Consider the following 17,889-nt stretch of genomic DNA (forward strand, 5'->3'; position numbering starts at 1 on the left):
TTACCTAGTGGAAATGAGTAGCAGCCGAGGGGATAGGGCACACATAAACTAATAACATTGGTCAGTCTGTGCAATGTTATTGTTGATAAGTTTTGGGGGCTTAATACATTGTAGGCCACCACATTTCATTTTCTTCTGGTGTAGCAATATTCTGACATTCAAGGCCTTTCTATGATTCCTTTTTCCTCTCATTCTTCAAGTGATCATATAAGTAGCTAAGGACATTCTATGATATCACATTTTTTCTTTTGTCTCGGGGATATTAGGACAGATGGGTTGGTATGAGTGTGAACTAAGAAAGAAGAGGGAAGAGATAGCAAGTTTGAGAGACATAATTAGACTTGTAACCCAGGACAGGAATGAAGATGAGTCCACCCCCAATTAGTGTACATGATATGGTAGGTAGACAAGAGCGAGGGGAAGGAAAGGAAGAAGTTGTGGAAGACAGGTGGGCTGTGTTAAGGGGAAGGAAAAGGAGAGCTAAAGATTTTCCTCAGGGAGTGAGATCGGGAGGGGTATCAGTGAGGAATCCGTATGAGTCACTGCACATAGGTCAACACAGTGACGATGGAGATAGGGGAAGTGTTACAAAGGAGGGGTGGGGCAAGAGGAAAGGAAACGGTGGCAAAGGGAAATGTAGAGGTTAGGAAGAGGTAGTTGAAACAGGGTAGTGACAGGAAGGGTAGGGAGGAATAAGTGGGTTCAGCAGGTGTAAGAGAAGTTTTGGTAGACCAGGTGGGAAGGGACCCTAATGAGTAGAGTGGAGTTGAGGCTCTGGTCATGGAAGACTCGGCTGTCAGGCATGTTGAGAAAGTGTGTGGAGGTTAGGAAACCAGGTTACAGTGTTAGCCTGTAATTAGGTTAAGGCAGATGTTGAAGAAAATACACAGGGATGGGGGAGGGTAAGGAGAAGGTGGTAATTTTCTAAGTTGATGCCAGTAATGTAAGGCAATCAGGAATAGGTACTAGGATGTGTGTGATCTGGTTAGGGCAGTACGGAAGAAGTTTAAGGCAGCAGAGATTATCAGTGGGGTACTGTGAAAGTTGGATGCCGATTGGAGTGATGGCCTTCATTTGAACTGCATTGGGTTTGTTTAGAAGAATTATAGGTTGGTACATTCAGGGAAACAGGGTGTACATGGGGGCAGTGATGACATTGAAGGAAGCATGAAGTCAAGTAAAGATTATAGGGTTAAACTGTAGAAGTACTGTAAAGAAAGGAATAGAATTAAGTAGAATAGAATAAGTAATATAATAGAATTAAGGATGATAGTGTTAAACTGTAGAAGTGTTGTAAAGAAAGGACTAGAAGTTAAGTAATTTGATCAATATCAATTTACCATAGGTTGTAAGGGGAATTGAATCATGGCTGAGAGGTGATATTGCATGCAGAAATTTTCTCATGAAACTGGAGTCTTTATCATAGAGACAGGTTCGAAGTGATAGGGGTAGGGGTAGGGCCTTGGAAATAAACAACTTTTTCCAAGATTCAAACCTTATCTGCCATATTAGAAGTTTATTTTTCATCTCTCCCACCCCTTCCCCCCATTGTTTGTCAGAACCTGCTGTGGACACTGTTGCACATATCCTACATGAGCTTTATGCAGCACAAGGTGAAGCAGTAGGAGACAGGATCACTAATTTTTTATCCTGGCTTCATGAGAAGGCAGTTTGCATGTCTCAGGTAATGTAATCTCTTACGTGATGTTATTTTACTGAGAAAATAAAGCAATAACAAAGCAGGATTAACAGATGTGTATGAACATAAATAAATGACAGAACAAGATAATCATGGTAAATTACTTAGGCCACTCGACTTCAATAGCAAGAACAAAAATAAATGTGACAAAATCAGCAACAGTAGCTTTACCAACTGCAACAACAAGAGCAAGCATAAAACAATAATTGTAAAATAACAAACTCAGGCAAGATGAATGCTGAATTACTTGGTAACTCCACGACTGTACACCTGTGTAGTTCCTCAAAGAACGAATGTGTGCGGGTTAAAGCGTCACCGCATGCCTTGGTGCAAGAGGAAGTGGAAGCTCCGAGCTTAGTTTTAGACCCTGGTTGTTTGATTCGGTCATCATGCCATCGTTACTCAAAATATTTTAGGTTAGTTGGCTTCATGTGGCATAAGTGGCAGGGGGCATAACATTTTACAAACAACTCTAGGGATTTTAATATATTATGAGTATAAGAAATCGAAGGGGACCAACAAAAAAGTTGTTATCCATGGGAAAACACTGAATACAGAAATGTAAGATGAGGATAGTACTGTATAACAGTTATGAAATGTATTGATTAATTTTTTATGGAAAGTAATGTGTTAAAGCAATGTATGATACCCATACAAAGTATGATACTACTCTGTTGTTTATTCAATTTGAAGGTGCCTGGCCAGTGGGTAAGCCAGACGTGTATTCTTCACCTGCTGTGGATGCTGTTGCTCATATCCTATTTGAGCTTTGTACAGCACAAGGGGAAGCAGTAGGAGACAGGATCACTAATTTGCTTTCCTGGCTTCACGATAAGGCAGCTTGTGTGTCTCAGGTAATGTAATCTCTTATATAGTGTATTTCACTGCCAAAGGAAGGGTGCGTACCGGGGAATCACACATAAATTTTACATAAAATTTGCACACCTGTTATGTGAGCCAAGAATAACACAATGACCAAAACATTTCTTTTGGAAATTAGATTATGTGATGTAGAGGAAGCATTAAAGTTCACATGAATTGGCCCCCTTGGCTACAGAGGACTGCGGTATGTGCTGGGTTCACTCGTTGTGGGACCGTGCCACTGATCGTTCTTTCCATTAGTAATTGTGAAGCATCTTGTGAAGATGATGTAGTGGCAGGAAGAGAAATAATTTAATTCCTGCATTGATTGTAGCTCAGTAAGGACAATAGAATAAGATAGTTGTGGTGAAAATAAAGGTTAATCAGTATAACAAGGGAAGTTACACACAATAGCTAGTTACTGCTTATAGTTTCTGGAACAGTGATACTTCTGGTAGAAATATTGAAAGTACGAAGCAGTTCTACACCTACCTTACATAATGAAGTGAGGATAAGGACAAGTGGAACATTTTAGATCGCCGTTGTCAAAACAATATTGCACAGGATGCCCAAAAGCTTCTGGGTTTTTGGACAAGTACTGACTTTGGTACCAGTCCTTATTGCCACTTGGTAAGAAAATGAGGAGATGACAGTTGGTGATATGTCAGAGATTGAATTTTCAAGATGCTGTTGATCTGCACCAAAACGATATCCAAATTCATTAATCGAACAGTGTCAGGTAATCTACATACAAAGCCTTTCCATACTCTAAACCCTGTTGGGCTGAGTGGCCAGGCGGTTGAGGCACTGGACTTCTGACCCCAGCCTGGCAGATTCGATCTTGGCTCAGTCCCGTGGTATTTGAAGGTGCTGAAATCCGTCAGCTTCATGTCGGTAAATTTACTGGCATGTAGAGGAACTCCTGCAGGACAAAATTCTGGCACCTCTGAATCTCTGAAAAACGAAAAAGTAGTTTGTGCGACGTAAAGCCAATGGACCCGTATACATCTAGTGGTTGACAGTAAGCTGTAGCCCCAACAGGTATTATTAGCTGTACAGTATCTGCATTTTGTGTAGATTTATGTCCAAAAACGGAATCCAGAATGAGCACAACCAGACGGTGTATTTTGCTGGAATATGCCATTAAACCATTCGTTCAGTTGTAGAGATCCCAGTTTTCCAGATTTAGTGCAACCTACATGAATATATTCATGCGAAAACATGGTCTTTTTCACCGTCTTACGAAGCACACCTTTCAACTCTATTAAAGTGATGTATAAACATCCCATAAGTTCGCCACTTGCGGTAACTGTTCACAATATTGTGTAACTGTGTGTGGTGGATACCACAGATTGCAGTGCGGTGTTAACTGATTTTCCCCTTTTAAAATCAATGTTCTTCCCGTACGTATCTCCAGGCTGAACCCACTCTGATCACTGTTACACACTTTTTCGGGGCCATAGGACTTTATAACAGATTTAACTTCTGTGAATATTTCTGCTGCTGCCATGGTTTCTACTTCGTTTTTCATCTGCTTTTTTATCGTCACAGATGTTATTTCCCTCAACACAGTACCATTGCGCTTATTTAAGTATGTACCCATGTGTGGCATGCTTTAAACCCCGCGCATTGTTCTTCATGAACAATTTGCTGCTGAATGATCACATGGTGAATCATTTAATTATTTTGATGGGTAATATTGATTTTTTTCCTTACAGTACGTGCTATTGCCCTCAGTTTGTCGTGGCATGTCCCACTGTTCTTTACATGCTTTTCCCACAAATATGAAAATTTTTTGCTTTTGACACGATTGAACTTTTGTTTTACTGACAAAAACGAAAGCGGGCCCACTTCACCAAATTTGAACAGTCTTCCTTTTTAATCGCATGTTGTCAGCGTGGCCTGAGATCAGCTGTTGGACAATGCGAGTTGCGGGTCGGGTATGGAGTAGCGGCCTCTCCACGAGTGAACCCAGCACACGATGCAGTATGGCGTAGCCGAGCACGCTAATTCACACATACGAACTTAAATGCTTTCTGTAGGTCATACAAATTAATTTCCAAAAGAAGTATTTTGGCCATAGTGTTATTCTTGGTTCATTTAACGTGTGTGAAAAATTTAAATAAGATTGGCGGTTCCCTGGTACGCTCTTCCCTTGTGAGAAAAAATACTTTATCAAATGGACCATTATGTTGAATATTTCACTAACTCTGGTCTTTTGTCTTGATTCCTTAGTGTACCTCACCTAGAGTTTCTTTGTGGTACCCACCAGCTGCTGTAATCCATTGTATAAGTTCCATCCTGTGGTGGGGAAAGGAATGTGGTCTTGACTGTGATCTACCTGATTTGATCACAACAGAGTTGTTCAGGTAAATATTGGCCTCTTTTCATCATTTTCTAAAGTCTGTCTTGTCACTGCAACCATACATCCTCTTCCCATGACATTCTTCTTCATTTCGCCGTGAGTGTGCTATGACTACCATGAGTTTCATCTTTTTCCTTTCTGCTCTTGCCTGGATTCTTGCCCTGAAAAATATTTATTAAAAGGTTAAGAAGTTGTAGAATATACCCAAAGTGTGGTGTTTGTTTTTATTAATTTGGTAGGTGGTGGTATTCATTTACCTTCTTTAGCTCTACCTCATTTGTCTTTTGTCCATCCAGCTGCTTTTAGTCATCCTCCTCCATAAGATCATCATTACTAGTAATATTGTGGGTTCGAACCCCGCTGTCGGCAGCCGTTTTCCGTGGTTTCCCATTTTCACACCAGGCAAATGCTGGGGCTGTACCTTAATTAAGGCCACGGCTGCACCCTTCCCATTCCTAGCCCTGTCCTGTCCCTTCGTCGCCATAAGACCTATCTGTGTCGGTGCGACGTAAAGCAACTAGCAAAAAAAAAAAAAAAGTAATATTGTGTAGTAATTGTGTTTGATCGTTATTTAAAGAGGTCCAGCTGTCACATCCATATATCATCATTCTTCAAGAAACTGTTACTTTCCCCTCATTGTTCAAGGATTTATTCACTAACTGTGTTTACAAACTGCAAATGCTCATTTTATGACTTAGTGGATAGTCACAGTGTGTCAGAGGTATGACAGCTTAGCACCCATTTATCTTCTTTCATTTTCATAGCACTTAAAGATAAAGATGATGATGATGATGATGATGATGATGATGATGATGATGATGATTGTTGTTTAAGGGGCCTAACATCGAAGGTCATTGGCCCCTATATAGCACTTAAAATTTGGTGACAAAACATGTATTCTTCTTCTGCTTCTACCACCTCGTTTCCTATACCTGTGGGGTCGCAGGTGCAAACTGTGTTGCATGTGTAGATCTGGCCCCGTTTTACAGCCCGATGCCCTTCCTGACACCCACCCTGGTTGGAGTGATGTAATCGACATTGCATGTTTCTATGGTGGTTGATACTTTGGTGTGTTTTCTGAATATGAAGAGAAGAGTGTTGGGACAAACACAAACAGCCAGTCCCCGAACCAGAGGAATTAATTGGATGTGATTTAAATCTCCAACCCAGCCAGTAATCAAACCCAGGACCCTGTGAACTGAAGGCATCAATATTAACCATTCAGCCAAGGAGTTGGACATTATTATTATCATTATTATTATTATTATTATTATTATTATTATTATTATTATTATTATTATTATTATTATTATTATTTACATTTTATGGCCTTCATGACCACTCTAGCCAACTTTATACAAAGAATTTTTCAGTTTCCTGTCAGCCCAGCACTTCTTCATTCTCTCGGATCTTATCTTTCTTTCTGCATCGGAAATCACCCTTCCTATTGTCTGTTTCGCTGATTCTGGTTTGCAGTCGAGTTTGTTTGTCTGTGAGGTTATTAATTTTGTAGGTTTTGTTTCTTAGGTTTTCCACTGTAATTTGTAGTTCATCCATATCATCCTTGATTTCTGTAATCCACTTAATATTGCACTTACTATTTTATAATTTCCCTGCTATTATCCTGATGATTCTGTTCTCTGGTGTCCTGACTAGATGTCCAAAACATGAAATGTGTTTCTTCCTGATTGTGCTCATTAATGGTTCTATTTCCTTGTAGACTGTTTCATTAGAAGATACTCTCCAGTGTCCATTTTTTTTGTATGATTTGTTGATGCACGTTCTAATGATTATTCTCTCTATCTTGAGTAATTTGTCTATTTGTGCAGCGTTAGTTGTTTTGAAGCTAGTTTCACTTGCATATGTTATTTCTGGTTGAGTGACTGTTTTGTAGTGTTTTAATTTTGTTACTATTGACAGGCCCTTTTTGTTGTAGGTATTCTTGGTGACATATTGTGCTCTGGTCAGTCTATTTATTCTGTTATGCCATGTTGGCTTTTCGTTGAGGTTATATGTTCTGATTTCTCCCAGATATTTAAATTTTATGGCAATTTTGTTTATGAGCGGTGGGTCAGTTAACATGATTACTCTCCTTTCAACAGATATTCCAAGACCAATTTTCTGTGCTATTTCCTGTAGTGATACAACTTCTTGTCTGGTTTCCTGAATATCATTGGACGAGAGAGCAAGGTCATCAGCAAATCCTAGGCAATTGAAAATTATGTTGTCTTTGGGTCTTTCAATTCAGATATTCTTTGGGTTAATCTTGTATCATTGTATCAATCCCTCCTTATATATTCCAAGGCACAGTTGAACAGCAGTTGTGACAAGCAATCTCCTTGTATCAAACCTGTTTTTATGATGAATGGCTCAGAGAATTCCCCTCTGAACTTGACTTTTGATTTATTGCTGGTTAAGGTGAGTTCTATCAGTTTGATTAATTTAGCATGGAGCCCGATATTTCTTAAGATTTCGAACATTGAAAGTCTATGGATACAGTCGTATGGTTTTTTAAAGTCCACATAGGTTGTTGCAAGAGGTTTTTGTTTTGTTTCTTGTAATATGCTATGGCTAATTTGAAAGTGATGATTTGTTCTGCACGGCTTCTCCAAGGTCTGAAGTCTCCTTGGCATTCACCTAATTCTTTCTCTCGGCGCGTGGCTGCGAACTTGCATCCGGAAGATAGTAGGTTCGAATCCCACTATCGGCAGCCCTGAAGATGGTTTTCCGTGCTTTCCCATTTTCACACCAGGCAAATGCTGGGGCTGTACCTTAATTAAGGCCACGGCCACTTCCTTCCAACTCCTAGGCCTTTCCTATCCCATCGTCGCCATAAGACCTATCTGTGTCGGTGCGACGTAAATCCCCTAGCAAAAAAAAAAAAAAAAAAAAATCCTTTTCTAGTTGCTCTTTGGTCCTCCTGTATAGTATTCTGGAGAAAATCTTGTATGTGCAGTCTAGCTCTCTCTGTAATTATCTGGATTGCTTTTATCTCCTTTTTTGTGGAATGGGTGGATTGTGGCTGTGGTCCCATGTTCGGGAAACTTTTCTCTTATTCAGATTTTTGTTAGGTCCATGTGTAAGGATGTTCGAAATGTATCACTGTCACATTTCCACATTTCTGCAAAAATTTTGTCTTCTCCGCATGCCTTATAATTTTTCAACTCTCTAAGTGCTGTTTCCACCTCTTGGATTGTTCGGGGGTCAATTCAAAATTTTAATGAATGCTTTTGCCATGATTTCGGCATTTTCCTTGCCATTATGTGTCGTTTTTCCATCCTCACTTTTCAGCATTAACCTGGGAGGGGCAAATTTTTGTAGTTGTCTTCCAAATATTTTGTAAAAGTCTTTGGAATTGGTTTCGTGGTAATTTTCTTCTATTGGGTCAATTAGGTCTTTCTGTGATTATTGTCTCTTGGTTTGCCTGACAATTTGTGTGGACATTTTCCTGATATTTTGGATGTTGATTGCACGTTTTGTTTGACTTCTCTACTCTATATTTATAATTTTGAATTAATTGGTGTGTATCTCTTTTGCTATTGGCTTTACGTCACACCGACACAGGCAGGTCTTTTGGCGATGATGGGACAGGAAAATGCTAGGACTGGGAAGGAAGCGGCCGTGGCCTTAATTAAAGTACAGCCCCAGCATTTGCCTGGTGTGAAAATGGGTAACCACGGAAAACCATCTTCAGGGCTGCCGACAGTGGGGTTCGAACCCACTATCTCCCGAATAGTGGATACGGGCCGCACTTAAGCGACTGCAGCTATTGAGCTTGGTTGGTGTGGATCAAAGTTCCTCTTTTGTTTATTACGTTTTGGTCTCTTTTTTAGTGGTGTGAAGTTAGTTTTGATTTTGACAATGGAATGATCAGAACCTGTATCTACTTCTCTTAATACTTCAACATTGTAAATTTTTCTTTGGAAGGATTTGTCCATTAATACATGATCCAGCTGCCATTCCCCTTTCCTCCAATCAGGATGTTTCGAAGTTTTAAGTTTTCTTGGCATCCTTTTGAAACGTGTAACTTTGAGGTCAGTTTGTGTTCTCTGCAGAGTTCAACAAGTCTTTGACCATTCTTATTTGTATGTTTATGTGGAGCCCATTTCCCAATGATATCTCAGTATTTCATTTCTCTTCTGAGTTAGGCATTGAAGTCCCCTAACAGAATCTTAACGTTGTTAATATTTACTTGGTTTACTCTTTGGTCAAGGAGATCCCAAAAATTTTCCACTTCTTTCCTAGTCTTTGTTCTCTTCTTCTTCGTCTTCTTTTCTTCATGGGGTCTCTAAATATTAGTTCCTAATTAGTGTTGACCTCTAAGATCTTTTGCTACCATGTTTTTCCTTCATTCCCACCTAGATATACCTGCTTCCTTCACAAAGCTGCAGGTTATTCTTATTGGGTCTTCTTGGATTTTTTCTTTTTCACCTGGTAGTCCTAGAGTGGAGAGTCTGATTCTACCCAGCGCCTCACATTCGAAATGTATGTGTTCAGCTGATTCCTCTGCTTCATTGCATTTCCTACATATGTCCCCTGTTACAAGCCTGCTCATGGAAGCACGCGAGTAAATCGGCTCTCCATTTAAGCGAATTTTGTAGGTGAACGGAAGCAGTGTGTGGTGTGGAAAAGTGCAGATCTGTGAAACTTGTACCAGGGTATGAGTTGAGACCAGTTTTTAATCGATATTGTTGTGTATATCAGAATAATGTTAAAAATGGGTCGTCATCCTAATAAAGCTAGCAGCGGTAGTGCCAGCAGTGGTGCCAACGAAATCAAACAGGCGGTGAGAAAGGTACTGGACGAGGCCGTGCTCTCCGAACGCTTCGTGGAAAGTATTGTATGTGCAGTGGCGAGACAGGTGACGGAAATTGTGGTGAAAGAACTTGAGTGTAGTCTCCATTTCAATGCCGAATTGGTGAATGACCTAAACAAAAAACTTGAGTACCGTGAAAGAGAAATAAAACATCTCAGAGAAGAAGTTGAGACAAAGTGCGACTCCATGGAACAGTACCAAAGGAGGTCAAATTTACGTCTGTTTGGTATTGCTGAAAGTGAGGGTGAGAACACAGACGACATTGTTGTGCGCCTCTGCAATGAACTGGAGGCCAAGGTAACCAAAACTGACATTGACAGGAGCCACAGAGTAGGACCGAAAGTGCCTGGAAAACCTCGGCCCATCATTGTGAAGTTCACGTCCTTCCGCTCCAGGCAAGAGGTTTTCACATGGAAGCACCAACTGAAAGGAACATCTACCACGATACGGGAAGACTTGACTGCAAGTCGTCTAGCAGTTCTGAAGGCAGCCATCACTGTTTATGGGCTGAGGAACACTTGGACTGATCATGGGGATATCATAATTAAGTTGGCAGATGGTACAAGGCGTCGTATCAACCACATGTGTGATATTCCTAGATTGTAATCTGCAAACATCACCACATCAATACAGAACTACATTCGCTTTTAATGTGAGTACCGAAATATTGTCTTCCCTTGCTTTCATAGTAGGAATACACTACAGTTAAGTTTCACTTTCTCTCTCTCTCTCTCTCTCTCTCTCTCTCAGTCTCCCATAACACACTTCCTATCACATCTTTTACTATAGAAGGTATCTGTTTTCCAAGTATAACTTCGCTAATTAGAACCCTCTAATTTAAAATTAGACTCATTTGTGTGATTTACCTTGTATAATTTTGTTTGTAGTATGTTCTGTCATTGTTATTAGCTTTGCACTGTCTTTTATTTCTCCAGTAATCAGTATTGCTTGAACTGTATTTGACCGTAGTCCTCTCGTTAGTTCTGTTTTAGTTTTAATTTTCTGTTCCGAAGTTGGCATACCTTTTAACACAACAAAGACATGCTTCTTACGACAGCAGGCATAAGCACATTCCTTTAATTCCATCCCCTTACCCTCCTGTTCCGTTAACCGCTCCCTTCACTCAGATAGCTGCTAGAGCAAACCCAGGTCCTCTTTCAGCCGCTACTATCTTGAAGGAAACTGTGGAACAATTTCCAAGAGCTCTTAATGTTTGTCACTGTAATGTGCAGTCTTTGCTCTCCCAAACGCGCATGGATGAAATGCATAACCTGTTTTCTTCGTGCCAGTTCCATGCAATTCTTATATCTGAAACGTGGCTGAGCAGCAAATGCCCCAGTTCAGCTGTTGACATAGACGGGTACGTCCTTCTACGAAATGACCGCAAGGGGAAAGGCGGTGGAAGGGTGGCTGCTTATGTTGCCAGAGACCTCAACCCTCAAGTAATTAGCCATTCACCTTTACAGTATGAACGTAAACCAGAGTTTTTGTTTGTAGAGATAACACTGTTTAGAACAAAATGCTTGCTAGGAGTCCTTTACAAGCCTCCGAAAGTAGAATATTTGACCGAACTTGAGACTGAAATACTGAACCTTCTGTCAGACTATGAACACGTTATTATAATGGGCGCCTTCAACACAAATTTGTTCGATAGTACCGCAGCTTCAACTCGACAGTTTCGTAACATTTTTGAAGCATGTAACATGACAATTTTACATCTCAGACCAACCCACCACACTAATGGCAGTTACACCCTTCTCGATCTAATAATAATAAACAATTCAGCGAAAGTCCTGCAACGTGGACAAACATCAGCCCCGGGGTTATCTGGACATGACATAATCTATCTGTCCTACCAATTACAAACTCCGAAACCAAGGTCGAAAATATTATTATTCAGGGACCTCAGACGAATTGACGCAGATAAATTAGAAGAAGATGCTCTTTCCATGCCGTGGATGATGATAAATCGTGCCAATAATGTAGAGGAAATTGTCTCAACATTTAATAACCTAGTAACGCAACTCTATGATCGGCACGTCGCAGTGCGTACGGGAAAAGGTTCCAGAGCTCCTAAACCATGGATAGATGATGAAATTCGTCACTTAACAGCTAAACGAGACGCTGCTCATAGACGATACAAGCACTACCCAACGGAAGTGAACCACCAGACTTATAAAACACTGCGTAAAAAAAGACCTGTAAAATTTGAAGTGCTAGACTACGTTACGCCCATAACTTGATTAGACCTTACGTACGCCCTGCGACGATGTGGAAATCTATGAAATATTTTGGCATCAATAACCAGAAATCTAACGAAGAACTAAATGTTAACGTAGATGAATTAAACGACCCTTTCATCTCGCCAACGGGAATTAATCCGGTCGTAATGGAGAAAACTATTAATACATATGATAATACGCCATCTCCACAAAGAGATCAATTTTACTTCAGTCACGTCACACCGCAAGAAGTGATTTACTCAATAAAACGCATCAAGACCAGGGCTAGGGGCGTAGATAATATAGGCCATGAAATGCTCATGAAAATTCTCCACCACATCATTTATCCATTGGTGAATATCTTTAATTACTCACTGCAGCAGGGGACTTATCCGGAAATATGGAAAACGGGCATAGTTTGCCCGCTCCCAAAAATAAGACTGGTGAAGGATGTCAATGACTATCGGCCGATTGGCATCTTTTGCATATTGTCAAATGCTTTAGAATTCATAGTTCACAAGCAAATGACCAACTATCTCACTCAATACAATCTCCACGATATCCACCAGTCCAGCTTTAGACTGAGACACAGCACTTGCAGTGTATTAACACATGTGACTGATGACATAAGGCAAGCTATGGACAACAATCAACTGACAGTTCTAACGTTATTGGACTTTAGTAAAGCTTTCGACACTGTTGATAGAGACATACTTATATCCAAATTAAATAGTTTAAATTTCTCCGTGAGTGCACTCCAGTGGACCAGATCCTATCTCACCGGTCGCTGGCAGTGTATACTTAATAATAACAATGAATATTCAAATTGGCGTGCGGTTGACGCAGGAATACAACAAGGATCTGTACTGGGTCCCCTATTTTTCTCTTTGTATATAAATGGCATAGCTTCCGGATTAAAACACTGTAAATACCACTTATACGCTGATGACCTAGATATATATACACAGCAAACCCGAAAACCTTCACTCTGAAACACGTCACCTGATTGAAGACTTGATGACCATAGATATATGGGCCAGAAATCACGGATTAAAATTAAACCCATCAAAATCCCAGGCAATAATTATTGGTTACCCTAAATTACTTTGCAAACTCAATCAAACAGTGTTACCACAGTTGTCCATAAGTGGTACTCCCATACAGTATAGCCAAAATGTAAGAAATCTTGGTATAATAATTGACGAACATCTGTCCTGGTCTGCCCAGACTATACCTGTGTGTAGAAAAATATACGGAATGCTACACTGTCCCAGTAAATTCAAATTCACTTTCCCTTTCAAACTAAAGAAAATTCTTGTTGGATCACTCGCATTACCTCATTTTGATTATTGTTATATAGTTTATAACAACCTAGAAGTAGACTGGGGAAGGAAATTACAGTGTGCTTAGAATGCTTGTGTAAGATTTATATGTGGACTTCGTTACGCTGACTATAACACACCGTCTTACACACGGCTCAGGTGGCTTCACCTGCAAGAACAACGCACACTTCATACTCTTTGCTTTTTACGTAATATTCTTAAAACTTCTCAACCAGCCTATCTCCGTGATCGGATGAAGCTCCTCTCCACAGACCATAACAAAAATACCCGATCCTGCAGCACCATATGTTTATCCCTTGCTGTACACAGTACAGCAATCTACACGAAATCATTCACCGTTACCGCAGCCCGACAATGGAATCTCTTACCAGTCGACGTCAGAAGCATGTCCAGCAGCTCAACTTTTAAACATGCCTGTGTCGAAATACTAGGTAAATATGCATGAATCATTAAATTATGACCTGAAAAAACCTCTTCCTACCGCCTCTCCATCATTATTTCCCTCTCCCTTTCACAGATCTTATTTTTCTTCATCACTTTCTTCTTCTTACTAATCCTTCTCTTCCCCTTTCAAGTGAAGGCGATATTTCGGTGTACTGTAGGAATATATATATTTTCTGAACTTTCTCTTTAGTGGTTATAGTACTCATTATCCATATATTTTTAATGTACTCTACGTACTATTTGTATTATATAGATGATATGATTTTTTTAAAGTGTGATTACATTTGTCAGTACTATTACTGTTATTATTGTTAATATTATCATATTATTGTCATCAGTAGTTATTGTTAAGTGTTCTAGGTTAAGACTGGTTAAGTGTAAGAAAGGGAGTACATCCCTAACTTTGCCAGGATAAATAAATCTTCTTCTTCTTCTTCTTATTATTATTATTATTCTTTTTTTTCCTGCCGCTTTTTCCCACACCTGTGGGGTCGCGGGTGCGAACTGCGTCGCACATGTGGATTTGGCCCTGTTTTTACGGCCGGATGCCCTTCCTGACGCCAACCCTCTATGGAGGGATGTAAGCACTATTGCGTGTTTCTGTGGTGGTTGGTAGTGTAGTGTGTTGTCTGAATATGATGAGGAGAGTGTTGGGACGGACATATACACCCAGTTCCCGAGCCAGAAGAATTAATCAGAAGCGATTAAAATCCCCGACCCGGCCGGGAATCGAACCCGGGACCCTCTGAACCGAAGGCCAGTACGCTGACCATTCAGCCAACGAGTCGGACATTATTATTATTATTATTATTATTATTATTATTATTATTATTATTATTTTGTCTCTCCAATTCTATGTAGGTGTTTTTTCAGATGGCAGTGTCCTGTCAACAGTCCTACTACCCATCTTATATTTTCTCTGCCGAGTTTCAACAGTTCTTTGGTATGCTTTTAGTTTGGTCCTTTTATCAGATCCTTTGCAAACCTACATCCTGGAATATTTTTCCAGTTTTCCATTTGTTTCTTTTGTACCCATTTTCCTATGTAGTGTCGGGCTTTTCCATAGGAAATCCCGCATACAGGTTCTAGGCCTACAAAGTGTGTTTCTGCCCCTTTCCTGGTCAGTTTATCTGCATTTTCATTTCCTTCTATAACTGCATGCCGTGGTACCCATATTATTTAGACAGTGTTGTACTTTGAGAGCTGTAGGAGAAGTGAGTGGCAATACCAGACAATTCTGGATATTATCTGGACTGCCTCTAGTGCCTTAATGGCCGCTTGGCTGTCCGTAAAGTGAAAATGTTCTTATTCCTATAGTTCATTTTCAGATTTTCTTCAAGACATGTTGCGATAGCTATCATTTCAGCTTGAAAGACTGTAGTGTGTCTGCCCAGGCTTATCTGGATTGATCTCTCAGGTCTTCCCCCATTGATCCCTCCTCCTGTGCCATCCACAGTCTTTGAGCCATTTTTATTATCTAGATCTCAAATGGTTTTTCAAAGTTGTACTTTGGTATCATATCATCAGAAGGCATGTGTAGAACTTCCTCTGTTATTAATCTGTTAATTTTACAGTGTCCTAGATTGGGTCTTTGTGCATTCCAGCACTCTGATTGTGCTAGTCTATATGAACTCACTCTAGCCTGTCCTTTTATGAAATTACATAGTGATGGAATGTCTAGTAAAGTATTCAAGGCTTCTGCCGGCGTAGTTCTCATAGCCCTAATTATGATTATGCATACTACTCTCTGTATTCTATTCAATATACTGCCGACTTTTCCTTGACTTACTTTCTGCCACAAGATGATTGCAGCATAGGCCATCAATGGTCTAATGATCATTGTGTATATCCACATTACCATTTATGGTCTTAGGCCCCATGTCTTTCCAATGGCACTTTTACATGCATACATTAAGTTCTTGGCCCGGGTTATGTTCCTTTCTATTTGTGGATTCCAGGTTAGATTTTTATCTAACACTACACTTAGGTGCAGTGCCTGTTCTTCCATATATATCTCTTGCCCAAAGAGCTTCAGTGATCTCTTTCCCTCTAATTTTCTTCTTCTTGTAAAAGGGACCAGTCTTATATTGTTCGGGTTGACTGATAGTTGTTCTTCCCGACATCAGTTCTCCACAAGTTTGAGTGATCTTTGCATGAGGTCCTGGATAACACTCATCACCTCACCTCATACCACAATCACTCGGTCATCTGCGTATCCTTGTGTATAGAAACCCTGTTCGTTGAGCATAGCTATGATTTTGTTCACCATGAGGTTTCACAGCAGAGGCGAAAGAACTCCTCCCTGAGCACAGTCTCGGGTGGCCCTAACCGTCAGCATTTCATCAAACAGGGCTGCTTTTATCTTCCTTCCGTCTAACATGGATTTAATCCATTTGATGACTGTTTTACTCACCTTCCCCTTTTCCAATGCCTTGTTCATAGAGTCATAGGTTGTATTGCTGAAGGCTCCTTCTATATCTAGAAATGCCGCCAGTGCAATTTTTTTATATTCTAGGCTCTCCTCTAGTTTACAAACTAACTGGTGGAGTACTACTTCTGTGGATCTGCCATAGTCTTTGTTAGAAAATTCCTTTCATTAGTAGGGGCATGGGAATTTAAGATGGTATAAATTTTGTTGGATGCATTTAAACTCAAAGTTGCCATTCTAGGTGAAATGGCTTAAGAATCGATTATCAAATTTATTATTTTCACATTGACTATATACCCAGTTCCAAATTGGAGACATTGTTTCATAATCCTTAGTCCAGGTTTCCTGTTGTAAATTCTGTAGCTTTGAGATTCAAACGGTTCTTTTGTAGTATTTCTCATCTCCTGCAGTCCTGCTACTAAAATGTTCTGTTTATCTAATTTGTCTGTCAAGTTCTTTAGTTTTCTAGCTTTAAGGCTTTAAGTAGAGAATTAATATTATGAGTTGCAATGTAGTGGATCTGATCTTATTTGATTCTGCTCTTATGTGCTGGCATAAGAATGGGCGATTGCAAATGCCCCGAGTCCTTGATGCCTTCTAGGTGGCTACCCACCAAATCCGATGTAGCATTCTCCTGCTTTCTTGGACAGGACGGTGGAATTTTTTTCCTAAAAGACCTTTCTATGGTTGACTTTCAAAGGTAGTTAACCTTGGGTGGAGCAAGCTCTAATTTACAACAATAGTTGTCAACTGCAGAGGAGCAACCCCAGATGTTCAGGGTTCTGGGGTGGCATTTCCTCGTAACCCAATGAGGTATGGTTTCCACGCCAATAATCGGGTGGCCGATTGCTGTGGTACCCACTGGGAACTGGGGTTGCCACGTCCCTATGCCATATTATTATTTCTTTAAAAAAAAATTTTTACATCGTTATGGCCTACTCAGGAGCACGGTTGAACTTGCTTAGCTGATGTGTTGGCCTTCTCTTCCTCCCAAAATCTCTTCATCCTCTCGCTGAGCTTCTTTCTTCGTTCTTCTGTCCAAGTTATAGTAGCTCTGGTGTTGGGTTTGTCTTCAAAGTGGTGATTGTTGATTTTGGTTCTGAAATTACATCTGTCTTGTACAATGTCTTCTGAGATTTTGATTTCCTGGAGATCTGTTTCAATTTCACGAAGCCAGCTGTTCATGGTTTTTAATGAAAGGGCCAGGTTGAGAATTCTTTTAGTTAGCCTGTTAGTGTTCATTGTGATAATGTGTCCATAAAATTTCAATTGTCTTTTCTGAAAAGTGTAAGAAACTTTTTCAGAATGACAATGTATCTCCTGGGATTATTTTTTTCTCCATATTCCATCTATATAAACTGGGCCAAACATTTTTCGTAAAATTTTCCTTTCTTGTTTCTCATTGTCTTTGGTTAAAGATCCGCCACCAATGATTAAGGTTTCTGAGGCATATAACTCTTCAGGTTTGATCACTGTGTTATAGTGTCCAAGTTTTGATTTCCGAGATATTGACTTTTTATTATACGTGTTCCAAGTGATCCTGTATGCTTTCTGTAATTCGGAAATTCTTTATTTGCTTCGCGGTTTAAACCAGAGGGCTGAATAATTTCTCCCAGATATTTTAATGGGTTCACTTAAACAATTTTGCCGAATTTAGTTATCATAGGTTGTCCAACTAAGTATCGTGAGGCTCCTTCCATGTACTGAGTTT

The 17,889-nt window shown here is 40.0% G+C and overlaps 1 protein-coding gene across 1 annotated transcript in view; it reads left to right on the top strand.

Moving 5' to 3' along the window:
- Window positions 1-17,889, top strand: part of Bruce (BIR repeat containing ubiquitin-conjugating enzyme) — a 1,406,664-nt gene that overhangs the window by 880,515 nt on the left and 508,260 nt on the right. The window contains exons 45-46 of the mRNA XM_068225988.1: window positions 2,393-2,553; window positions 4,796-4,929. Of these exons, the coding sequence (XP_068082089.1) occupies window positions 2,393-2,553; window positions 4,796-4,929 (295 nt within the window). The remainder of the gene's footprint in view (window positions 1-2,392; window positions 2,554-4,795; window positions 4,930-17,889) is intronic.

The sequence above is a fragment of the Anabrus simplex genome, chromosome 2, assembly GCF_040414725.1.
Source record: "Anabrus simplex isolate iqAnaSimp1 chromosome 2, ASM4041472v1, whole genome shotgun sequence".
NCBI classification, from domain to species: Eukaryota; Metazoa; Arthropoda; class Insecta; order Orthoptera; family Tettigoniidae; genus Anabrus; species Anabrus simplex.